Source organism: Ambystoma mexicanum, chromosome 2p (assembly GCF_040938575.1).
Source record: "Ambystoma mexicanum isolate Mex_15411 chromosome 2p, UKY_AmexF1_1, whole genome shotgun sequence".
Taxonomy (NCBI): Eukaryota; Metazoa; Chordata; class Amphibia; order Caudata; family Ambystomatidae; genus Ambystoma; species Ambystoma mexicanum.
Window position 1 is genome coordinate 762,846,800 of NC_090923.1, and position 13,180 is coordinate 762,859,979.

At 44.3% G+C, this 13,180-nt stretch overlaps 1 protein-coding gene across 1 annotated transcript in view; it reads right to left on the reverse strand.

Moving 5' to 3' along the window:
• LOC138566765 (olfactomedin-4-like) overlaps positions 1-13,180 on the reverse strand; it is a 133,641-nt gene that overhangs the window by 103,924 nt on the left and 16,537 nt on the right. Inside the window, exon 4 of the mRNA XM_069644410.1 lies at positions 12,150-12,303. Within this exon, the coding sequence (XP_069500511.1) occupies positions 12,150-12,303 (154 nt within the window). The remainder of the gene's footprint in view (positions 1-12,149; positions 12,304-13,180) is intronic.

The following is a 13,180-nucleotide window of genomic DNA, read 5'->3' on the forward strand; positions in this document are numbered from 1 at the left end:
AGAGGAAGGTCTTGTGGTGCTTCCAGAACCAGATATGGTTTGCCTCAAATTTCAGAGAGGCAAGGAGGCTGTTCCAGAGGGAGGCCCCATTGGAAGAAAGAGATCTGGGACCAACTCAGTGCTTGGAGAAGCGACTGACCCTGAGGTAGTTGGACGTGGATGAGCGAAGAGCTCGAGAAGGAAGATATTTAGGAAGAGAGAATTGAAGGCATTGAAGCCCCAGAAGGCCTTGTGGACAATGCAGAGGGGTTTGAACTTAATCCTCGCCACCACTGGGAGCCAGTGCAGAGATTTCAGTCCTGGAGAGATACGATCCCTGGGCCTGAGGCCAAGGACAAGTCTCGCAGTCCTGTTTTGGATGAGGTCCAGAGGGCAGAGAGTAGAGTCAGGCAGATTTAAAAAGAGGGTGTTGCAGAAGTTCAGCCTAGAGAGAACCAGAGCTCTGGGGGAAGGAGAGGAAAGGAAGAATACCTCTGAGGAGGTGCAGCTGGTAGTGTCACCTCTTAGAGACGTTAGAGATGTGAGGAGTGCAGGAGATTGTGGAGTCGAAGATGACCATGAGGTTTTTAGGCTCACAGGTGGGAGCAAGGAGTGGGCCAAGAGAGACTGGCCAGAGAGTGACAGGAAAGGAGGGAGCAGGTGTGCCGATGAGGATAATCTCAGTCTTACTGGAATTAAGGCAGAGATCATTGGCGGCACACCACTCCTGGATAGCAAACAGACAGTCAGAGTTGAGAGAAGGAGAAGAGGTGGCGGAAAGGAGCCTGAAAATGAGTTGAGTGTCATCCGCATAGCACTGAAAGTTGGGACAGAGAGCAGCAATGCGGTGGGCAAGAAGTGCCAGGTATTGGTTGAACAGCCAGGGAGAGAGGTTAGACCTCTGGGGAACACCACAGGTAGAGATAGAGATAGAGGAAAGGAAGGACCCAAGTTGGACCTGGGAGGATCGTTCAGAGAGGAAAGAAGTCAGCCAAGCCAGTGCCTTTTTGGGGTTATCATGGAGACGGTTGAGCAGGATGGCATGGTTGACCATGTCAAAGGCAGAAGAGAGATCAAGTAAGATGAGGACACGGGGGGTGTTGGAATCAAGGTTGGAGAGCAGGTCTACAAAGATGTTCAGGAGAGCAGTTTCCATGCTCCTGGCAGCTCTGAAGCCAGACTGGTGGTCACGGAGACAACCAACAGATTCTGTGTGAAGATTAAGCTGGGAGTTGGCCAGTTTTTCCAGGAGTTTGCCCAGGAAAGGAGTGATGGAGATGAGTTAGCCGGGCAGGAAGGGTTAGCAGAGGGTTTCTTAAGAAGAGGGTGCACAAGGGAGTGCTTCAGCGGGGAAGGGAAGACTCCAGTGGCAAAGGAGTGGTTGCAGAAGTCAGCCAGAGCAGGAGCCAGGGAATCAAAGTGGTCTGTGATGGTTTTGGAGGAACAGGGGTGAACCTGTTTTGACGAGACTTTCATAGACCGTACTTGTCTAGAAACTATGTCTGGGGAGAACAGGGGAAAGACAGAGAAGGAGGGAGGAGAGGTGGTGAAGAATGGCCAGAGGAAGAGCAGGGAGTAGAGGGAGAGGGGGAGAGTAAGAGAGAGAGGACAGAATGTCCTGAGCTTTAGAGAAAAAGGGCCTGGGAGGGGACAGGAGAGATAGAGACTGCAGCAGGACAAACAAAATACTTTGTGCCCGACGGTTGGTTGGCCAGAATTGTTTTCTGATGAGGCCCAACAAGGCTGAAACATGTCAGGGGATGCTTGTGGTCTCATGCAGAAGGGATGTGGCATAACAGTTTGGGCTGGACTGCCCCTTTTGGGGTGGGACCAAGCCCGATTTGCATATGGTCTTTCCCCTTCTGTAATGGCTTGGCAGGCGAAGAACAATGGTCTGGAGAGTTGCCCAGAGCAATGCCTGAGGTTAAGATTCATTATAAACCTCCAGCCATCACCTTTGTTTTTGTCTTTGTTTTTGCAGAATTGATTACAACCAGGGGCTGGATTTTCGATTGGCACTCATCAAACAGATGCTGGAGCTGGTTGGCATCAAGAAGACCTGTACAACTCCATACCACCATCGAGAGGATATCCAAGTGGAGAGGTTCAATTGCACCCTCCAGGCAATGCAGGGCACCCTGGGGCCAGAGAAGAACAAGCAGAGTAAGCATGTGGCTACTTTGACCCATGCCTACAACTGTACCAAGCATGATACCACCAGGTTAACACTGTATTACTTGATGTTCGGAAGAGATTCACGGCTGCCTGTAGACCTGTGTTTTGGAGTGTTTGCAGATGGAACAGGCCGCGAGAACTACTCCAACTATGTGAAGCAGCTCAAATGTCAGCTTGAGCAGGCCCATCAGCTCACCCAAGCTGCCAAGGAGAAGACAGGAAACAAAACTGCTACGACACTAAGGCGGTTTCACTATCTTCATTCTGGTGATTGCATCTTCCATGTTAGCCTGAGAAAGAGAGAATGCAACAAGCTGGGCGACACGTGGGAATCTCAGCCATTCATCATCAAGCATCAGCATGAGAGCTATCTGTCTAAAGACTTTGAGAGGTAGGCCGTCCAAGGAACATCAAGACTTTGCATCAGGTCCATCTACTCCCAGTTGGGGATGAGGTTGAGCTGACTCCAATAGTGACAGAAGAATAGGAATCAGCCAAGGGGCCGATGACTAGACAGCAGAAACTCTGTGCTGAAAGGCCCATAGAGGATGACCCTGCAATGGCTCAATCCATGGAAGCAAAATGGAAAAGCAGGTGTCCCTAATGCACCTCAAGCTACTGAGAATGAGAGACGAGCGGATGGTCAACCAGAGGTCTGTTATGATGCAGATGATGAGGGTGAACTATTTAGCATCTACCAATACCCTTGGTTAGATCAGACACTACTGTGAGTCCCTACACCCACAGATACAGATCCACCCCTAGGGAACCTGATACCAAACCTAAAAGTGTTCCTTCTGAGTCTGATCCTGCTCCCATTGCCCATGCTACACTGGACTAGGCAGATGAACCCTTACCTGTTCCTCCATTGGAAGACAAGGAATATGGTTTGGTACAATGCACAATGTGGGTCAGGAGGAACCCCTAGATGATGCCCCAATGGCTCTCAGTCATTCCACTAGGGAGCACCAAGCCTATCCTTAGGACCGAGGATAGTTCAAAGGGGGGATCTTATAACCCCCTGCATTGGTGGAAGCTTGCAACAGGTGACAGGAGAAACAAAATGGTAAAAAATAGAAGTCGTAAACGTTGTAAAAGTAAAGAGTAAAGGACCCCGACACATGATGCCGTGTGGTGGATCCCCTTAAACAAAAAGAAAAAAACAACATTGTTCACAGCGTGAGCGAAGCGCTGTTGGTCAGAAATGAAACTCCTGAACCTCATGTCGGAGGGTCAAGCTTGCTCTCTGCTCAGCGCCATGACATCAATCACCACTGTGGCCTAGCCTCTAAATGGGTGATTTCCCTGTGACAGGGATGGATGCACCCACAATCACTGCCACCTCCTAGTGCCTCTACTCACTGCTGCAAGACTGGCACTTCCTCATTGGCACTCCCTGTGTGGACAAGAAGTGCATAGTGTCACTGTGTCCTCCCGGGCTCCAGCTGGCATAATCGGTCATCCCTGTGAGAGACATGGGAACACTGTGCCAACAGCAAAAAGGCCTGCGCCCTGCCACGTGGCCCACATGGACTCCCTGGACCACGGCTGGCAGATAAAGGCTAGCTTGAGTGATCACTTGGGGCTCCCCATGCTGCAATTAACACTGTGTTGCAACTAACATATGAAGCCTGGCCATAGAGAACACAAGGCACACCCCTTATGCTGATGTTGGCTGCTGGGCTGCACCTAGCATACACAGCCCAGCCTATAAGTCCCAAACAGACTGCTGCTTCGGTCCTGCCTGTCATGTAACAGCCAAGGATTAGAAGATAGAAGGAACTTGACTTGTTGACTTTGACTTGACTTGAATTTACTTTTTTCCCTGCAGGAGTACAAGGATGAGTAGAGGCTAAACCACCCTCACACTTCTGCAGACCAAGGGCTAACACAATCTTAAAGGTAAAATAGGCACATTTCATCTCCTTTTGTGGCAACAAGGGACAATGGAAGGCTATACGCTAAAGAGGGTTGTAAATGTGGTTCAGTAGCAACACAAACAGTGAAGTATAACATTCAAAAATATAGGAATGTCCAAATCAAGCTGCTATACTATAAATATATATATATATATATATATATATATATATATATATACTTTAATTACCAACCCCTGTAGAAAGAACCCAGAATATGCAAGATAGCAAACAAGATGCAGCGTCTGGGTGATGAGAGGGGGAGAAAAGGAATTAAAAACCGCAATGTTCAAAGGTTATGTTTTTGGGCTGCAAAAAGGGATTAATGTGACCTAGCCAGTCTAATGAACCAGGAGGGCAGTTATCAGTCAATAATACCTTTGCAGTGTCTTGGCATTTCGACAATGGTGAACAAGACTTATTGGTACTGTGCGAGCGATTCAAAGTTCGGGATAGTAAAATGGCAGCAGCGGAGAGTCCTCGTGCTTAGAATGTGTTGAACAGTTCCTGAAACACATCTCCACGCAGTTCAACAGTGAAAACACTTGGATCCCAGCTGTCTTGTCTCTCATGGTGCTGTGAGTCCCTATACAGGGGCTCAGGGATAAGATCAGTCAGTTTCTTGTGCTCCCAAACATGAGCAAGTCTGACCCACAACTGCAGGGCTTCTGCAACATGGCAAGGTGGTGGGTACTGCTGTGGATGGCATAGAGACACATGTTTTTCCAGCAGCAGGTCACGCCTCAGTTTGCTGCGAGTCCCACTCCAAGGACTCGTGGGCCAAGATGGGTTCTTGTTTTCAGACTCCCAAACAAAGGGAAGCTGGCATACAACTGCAGGGGTCCTTAGACACTGTGAGATCCTGGGTACTGCTGTGGCTGGCAGAGAGGTAGGTCTTGTTCCAGCAGCTGGAAACTCCCAACGTCCCCTGGGAGTGGTTACGTGGCATAGCCTGCCTCTGCCTTGATCTACCTTTCTTCACCTCACAACCATAGGACTTTGGAAAGGACTGCTCTCCCAACACAGTTAAACCGAATTCTTGTTGAAGGTTTGAAGTTCAGTGATGAATCAAAGAAGTGGTGGGACACCCCTTCTTTTAAAAGCTAAAGCCTCCAGCTGATTGTACTAAAGCTAGCCTGCTTTTGGGGTCCAATTCCTGTTCTTTGAACAAGTGGACTTTGCCTTCTGACATCACACTCAAAGTACTTTGTGGTATAGGAAGTGGAGGGAACAGGAAGGAAAGATAGAGACAGAGAGAAACAAGGTGGTGAAACCTTCTTCCAGCTGTAAAGATCTCCCTCTGTCTACAATAACCTGCCCCTTCACTTCTCTATAGACTAAAATGCCTTTACATATGAGTGGTGTGAGGCCTAGCTGTTTGTGAACCATCGCCCACTACATACAGTGTGTTCCCTGTCATGCCACATATTTTCATTTTTGATCTTCATGTTGTCTCTATTTCATTCACTCTCCTTTTTCTTTTTTAATTCTTCTTAGTCTCTCTTGTTCTTTGCTTCCTTCTTCAATTCAGCATTGTGGCTGTAACTCTGATAATCTTACTTATCTGTTAATTTCGTCTTAAGTACTTGGATAGATGTTTCAATAGCTCTCTGGAATACATGATTTATGTGCAATAAAACTTGCTCAACTCTTTATCTTTATCTTCGTCTTAATATACAATTTGTCTTTCTGAAACCTAGATTGCTCCTATTAATCAACTACTTCAGCAGCTTTAATTTCCCCTCTACTTCTTTCATACTCCCAGGCTGTCATGGACTCTTCTATCCCCCCAATTTCTCTATGTATCTTTTCTTCTTTTTAATATCATTATGCTTATTTTTTCATTATTGCCTCACTTTATTGTCTGTTGGTCTCTTGGTCCTCTCATCTTTCTTTGACAACAGTGATTTGTTGTTGTCTTACGTTCTTTGCAAATATTCCTTCTCTTCTTGGTGATTTCAATTTTCACCTATCACCAACCAACTTCTCATGTTTTTCCTTTTTATATTAGAATATTGTCATTTATTTCAATTGATCACTTCTCTTTCTCATGTCCTTCTCATCCTCTGAGTCATCTCTTGATTTCATCTTTACTACTCATCCATTGGGTTCTTCTGTTTTAGCTTTTTGTTTTCTTCTTTCTGGTGAACATTGATATCCTTCCCCCAGAAAGATCTTACCTTTCTTCAAATGCTTCATTTCTGCACTGTGATTTTCGTTTTTTGATGTATCATCTTTCTTATTCCATACCTATTCTCCTTTTGCTCCTCTTGAGTATTTTTCCTCTCTTCATCCTGACTTCTTCTATTCTGCTCTATTTTTTTCCAAACTTTATTTCTTCCACACTGTCTTTCTAATTGTACTCTTCCTAGCCTTCACTTTGTTTTATTCCTTCTTGTTAATCTCCTCAACCATGTCCGACATCTTCTTTACAAAATACTATGAACATTGCTGGGAAAATGCTGTTCTTCATCCAAACGTGTTTCCCTGCAGACTCTACATGCTTGCTTTAATTGTGAAGATGTCCATGTAAAACAACTCTTATTTCTACTCTATAACCCCACACACATCGCTGTTTTCTCTCTTCCTAACATTCTCTTGTCGCCTTGCCCTCCAGATCCTCGGCTGAATGCTATATTTTCTGCATCCAACTTTTCTTTTTACTTCAGTTCTAATATTGATAACCTTCATTCTTTCTTTTCTACACTCTCTCCTTCTCTCCTTCATTAGTCGTCTATTTCAACTGTCTTTCTGTGGTTAAACTCAGGATGCTCTCTCACTCTCTTTATCTTAACCCTTCTAAACCTGAGATGCTTTTCTTCCCTTCCCTTTCTCCTTATCCTGTTCTCCTTCTTCTATTTGTTTCCATCCCAATTCACTTTGTTGTCCTCTTTGGGCTTGTAATTTAGTGCTATCTTCGACCCTTCTCTCTCTTTTCCTCATCATATCTCCACTCTTGCTCAGTCCTGAACCTATGAACTCTTCAATATTCACAAAATATGACCATTACGTACTTTTTTAGTTGCTGCAACCCTTAATGGACCATGGTGTTCTCCCACCTGGATTCATGTTCCTCTCTTCCTGTTGGGTTGCCTGCATGTGCTCTTGCTCCTCTTCAATCTATCATCAACCCTGCTGTCCACATACTCTGAACTTCCTATCTGCCCTCACATTGCCCTGTCATTAGCTGCAACCCATTAGCTTTCCTTTCCAGCCAATCTACAGCTTCTTTTTCTCTACATCACGTTTAAATGTATCCATTGTCTTGCCTGCTCATGTCTCTCTTTTCTGGTATCAATCCATGTAACTTCGAAGATGTTTCAATCTTCTTTATTTCTCTTGACTGTCAATAGCTTTTCTCGTGTGAAATCTTGTGTCTTTACTTTTTCTACTAGCTCCTAAACTTTGGAATACAAACAAACTTTCTCTATGCTTTCTAGTTGTTGTTCTTCCCTAAAAAAACGGAAGTCATATCCCGCACTCTAGTAACACATAGGAGTCTGAGCCGCTTGTACCAGAGTCTGCTTGATTCTATACGGTCCTTCTTTATAACACACAAATGAGTGACTGCACACATAATGAAGCACTTGTGTCTTCAGGATGCAGCCTTACCATAGTAGCGCTGCGATCTACGTTTCCTCTATTGAATGTGAGAATTATTTTAAATGCTCCCATATCACATTGTATAGTTGCACTTCAGTATGCCTCATCCTGGAACACACAATATGGCTTCCCTCTTTTCCTTTTACAGGTAGTCATAACCCACACTCTAGTGGCTCAAAGGAGCCCAAACGGCTCTACCGCAGCCCACGTTTTCCCACATAGAATCTTCAAAGTACACACTAATGACTGATCGCGAGGATAGCAAAGCACTCATTTTTGCTGGAGGCGGTTGAATCATAATACAACCGTGAGCTACGTCTCCTGATTTCAAGGCAATCCCAATTTTACATACATCCTTATTACTCAGTAGCCTTCTACTCCTTTGTGATTGCCAGAGTGACCTCATGCATATATAGTCTCTTTTATAGACACTCTATTAACAACATAGTCAATAGCCGGGTCAGTACTGAACCACCAAGGATAACCAGGTAAGCTCCAACTTACCAGAAACACATACAGCAGCATGACTTTTGCATTCTGATGTAGGCCAAATCGTCCCTATATGTCATTGTCCTTTTTAGGTCCTGGTCAACAATGACTCACAGAGTCATTGTTCTGTATCCAACATATTTATTTAATCCAGCGGACATGGCCTATTGATAAAGCCCTCCATTTGGAGTTGAAAACTCTTTAACTTCATAATAATTTGACTTGTAGTGTTCGGAGAGATACCCCTTGCGTACCTTATTCTGAAGCAATTGGTTGCTCATCACACATCATCTCACTCTTGATAGAGCCCCTGAGGAAGCTTCCACTCCAACATCTGGGGATTGAAACATGCCAGGCAAATATGGTTCTATCCAATAATCAAAAGAATAGGGACACACTATACTGTCCCCTATCATATTTGTATTGTTTGCACTGATTTAATTTTTTGTCATTGATTGTTACATGTGTGATGTTTTGGCATGTATTTTGTGTAATTGTTTGTACACATCGAAATATGTGTTTTCATAGTCATATCATTTTTGCATGATTGATGATGATTCATGTTTGATTCTAGATAACCTTTTGGGTATCTAGCATTTTTCTTGGAATCAATACAAGAACTTTGCAACACTATATATGTACCTGCATGTTAAATCATCAAAAACAAAATATCATTTATTGTTTCCTTTCTTTTCCTTTTTTCCCCTCTCCACACTATCACTGAAAAGACCTTTTTTGTTCAAATATAGTCTTGTCTAACCCATTAGGATCTTCTCAGTATACATCAGGCTACCTTCTTTATGGTTTCATTAGCTTCCCTTAAAACCCATCGTCTTCATCTTGAATGAAATTAAATTGTCCTTCATGTTTGATCAGTTTGTAAATACTCTTATTCAAGTTTATGTCATGTTTGTACAGCACGTTGGTGAATGTGCTTCATCAATTTAAATTAATAAATCAGCTCCAAGGCTACAATCCGGATCCTGACTGAGTGATGAGGTAAGGAAAGAGGGGGATGAGAGAACACAGGGGAGTCAGGGCAGGGCATGGGGATGGTCACAGCTAAGCCCGAAGGTTGCCTTCCAGATCGAGTGATGAAGAGACAAAAGGGGCATAAGAGGGCAAGGAAGAGTGCAAGGCAAGTATGGGGCTATTCAACACTCACCCCGAAGGCTGCATTGCAGATCCTAACCAAGGTAGTTTATGGGAGGACAGGGAATGATCACAGAGAAACAGGCACTGTCCTTCGCCACTGTCATTTACCAGCTGCTTAGGATGAACATCTTAGGCCCTCTGTTGAATGCGCGCTGAGATCTTGTCATGCAGTCACTTTCTGACCAATCTGCTGTTTTGCTTTGGTGCACAGGGTAAGACTTCCAGGTGGGCAGCCCTTTGGGTCAGCAGTAACAGTGGGGTCCAGGCTTGTGGAAAGGCTTAGGAATTTTTAGTAGTGAGTTGATGGTAGCCAGAAAGACCAGATGCTGTTCTAGTTTCTATATGCAATGAGCTTCCTTCTTCGGAGGAAAACATGTCACGTATGCGCTTTTATGTTGTCCAATCTGCAGCCTTGTTTCACCACTGAACATATGGAGAGCTCGATGGGTTGGTTCCATTGGTCAGCAGTGACATTGGGGTACGGATAGGGGGAATGACTTGGGCCTCTCTAGCTGTAGAGGATTGTTGCTTGCCAAAAAGAATGGACCTTACACTGGCTGTTGTATGGACTTCTTCCTTTCCGGGAAATCATCCGATCACATGCTCTTTTTTTGGCCAATGTGGCATTGCTTTGCTACAGAGCTGTGGTGTAGCCAGAATGCCATTGCAGGTTGTGACTGCACCATGTATATGTGGGTCTTGAGACGGGGCCCCACAAATGAATCCAGATATATTTATTTCTCTTGCGTGCACCCTGAACAAGGCAGGACATACGCCTCTTAGTTGGTCCTCCTTGCTCCAGCTCTACCTGGCATTCTCTCTATGTGTTCACCCCTTTCGGTATAACTCTCCATTTCTTGGTAAATAGGTTCATGCTATATATAAAATGTTATACACACATAGGCACATGTTTACTCTTCAGCAGCATAACAGTACTCAGTATGAAAAATAACTGTTCGGTGTTAACATTTTAAAGCCAGAGGTGCAGACAAACCACTGCCCACATTTCTCACTGGACTACCTCTAATTTCATAAAAATATACTAAAGGAGAGCTCTCAAATTAACTTATGTAGGTTCTGGAATTATTAGCAAATGTCATTTTCCAATCCCCTACAGTTTATAAAATGAGCACTTAAATAGTTGATTGTTTCACACTTAACGAAAAAATGCATGTGATTGTTTTTTGACCAAGCATGCCGCTTGCTTTTACGCATAAAGTGCATAACATTCGCAGTTCTGCAAAAACCTGTTTTTAGTGCATTTAAACAAGCAAATATCCTTCGTCAGCAGCTGACCTGGTGCTCTATCAAAACAGCTAAACTGTGGCATGAATGGTAGATTTGGTCCTGGGGCAATACAGGTGCTACACCCTGGCTACACAGCTGCCATAGAGACAGCAGGGAGCCTGATAGGTTGGCCGCAGGGGCCAACAACAATTATGGGGTCCAGGTAGGCAGAATACCAGCTGAGAACATCTCATTATGGATAGAGAAAGTGGTGGTGGGGTGGGTGGTTCTCCTGAGAGTAGGATAGGTCAATGATAGCACATCTTCCATGCATTATCACTTGCTACTTCTTTATACATGTGCCCATTGTGGTGTTTGGCTCCTTTAAGATGTTTCATGACTGTGGATTAGAACAGTGGCAGACTCCAACACTGGATTTACTGTGTCTGTCTCTTACTCTGGGCCTGCAGGCCGTGTGATCACAGTCTTGCAGGCCTTGTTGCCATGGGACCCTTTGGCCAGCATGGCCGCACAGGCCATTCTACCAACCGGATGCATCCTGCATCCAAGGATTCTATGACACCCTCTGCCTGTGTCCGCAAAGCCCATCAGGGTCCGCCATGCACTACAGTAAGACCGGGTGATCCTGGCAACCCACCAATGTGCTGGCACCCCCACAACTGATGTGGCCGGCTCGAGTGGGTTGGCCGGGCCCCACAACAACCATGATGGTCTTGCTTACCCCCACCTTATAACTATATATAGTTAATCTGTACATTGTTATGGTATTGTATCACTGTGCCATGCTGCTGCTCTTCCCAGCGTGCCTATGGGACACTTGCAGTCCTGTCAACATTGTGGAGGATTGGCACTGGGAGCATTCTATGGGTGGAAGATTTAGATGTACTGGTAAGCTGGGTGAATACAGTTTCCCTGGGGATTTGTCTGGACCCCATTTCACAGTGAGCAGTTTCCAAGTGAATCAGCCATGCCTGCATGTTGGACAGTGTTTATTTGTAATTGTGAACATTGCTTACCATGTGTGCATGGTAAGCAGTGTTCACAATGAAAATGAAACGCTGCCCAACATGTAAGCATGTCGGGCAGCGTTTAATTGTAATTGTGAATGCTGCTTGCCATGCTGACAAATAAAAGTAAGTGCTGTCCGGAATGATGAAAATGTAGGTGCAGGGAGCTGCCTACGTGTATGCCAACACATAACGGCTCCCCGCTGCCAAATTACACTTTGGAGCAACATGAGCTCCTGTTTTATGTGTTATAATCTGACTACTACCAGCTAGCAGTTACCCACAATGCAAACGGAAGTAATGGGCTCAATCATTGAAATTGTCGTGTGCCTTTATGGACACTTGGAGCATTCATGCTGAGCCAGTAGAGCATGGTAGAGTAGGAAGAGATCAGAAATGTAGAGGGCATTAATCCTACTGACAACTTTGAAATAGACAACATTCCATAGCTGGTATAGGAGGCCACAAAAACATAAATCTAGGAGATAGCAAATAGATTCTTGTTGCACGTGATAAACTGTGAATAACAATAATTAAAGGAGCTGAAGGGGCGCCTCAGAAAAAACATGATAGTCACCATAGCTTGGAGGAGGAGGTGGTGTGGGCCTTGTATTGTTCTTCTCACAGTTTTCTAGACGTTTCCGCAGGGCCACTATTTCCCGCCGCACGGCCAGCACATTATTTTTATCATATTTTTCCAGCTGATTCACCATCACAGAGATGTTCCGGATCTGTCATTGTCCCATGTAGGACAAAGGATGAAGAAAAGAAGACAACAAATCACCTTCTGCGTCTAACTGAAGGGAATACAATGATAATCTCAACAACAGTGAAAACAATATGCAATATCATTTTATAGTTCAATTATCATCAGGATTTGGTTTATTTTGAAATAAGCCACGTCAGGTATCATTTCTCCCTAGTGAAGCACAAATTGGTTCAAAATAAATTCTGTTTTCATGGTCTGGGAAAGTGCAGGCCGTATTCTCATAATGGATGCCTAAAGTCCTATGATGCTAGACTACTCCCGTTCGCATTGTCTCTAACTCCTGCTGCTGAAGTGTGTAAACTGAATTGATTTACAATAATCTTACGAGAAAAGCAGTCTGCACTGATGCAATGATTTCAAAGGAAAATGCCTGCTTCATGTGATAGGTATGAGTGAATCATTGTTCAACAAAACGTTTATAAATCAGTTCTCTCATTTTAACGCATAACATAAAGCATGAGGTGCCAGCGACAAGTGATGAAATGTTAGTCACAGAATAATTCTGAATCAATTCTGTGATTTTAATATGTAATGACCACTTCTCAGCAGCAATCAACACCATTGACCACTCGATCCTCATTGACAGACTTCACACACTCGGCATCACAGACTCAGCTACGAATTGGATATCCTCCTTTCTCTCCAACAGATCCCAAATAATACACATGCCTCCATTTTGAAAACCCTTTTTTAAAATGTATTTGGTTTTCATAATGCACCTGTATACAATGTGTTTTTTAGGTGCAATAAGACAAGGGGAGGAAACACGGATGACAAAACAAAAACGGTCCTACTATGCCTTGTGACATTTGCATCATGCAATTGCATTAAGCAGAAGT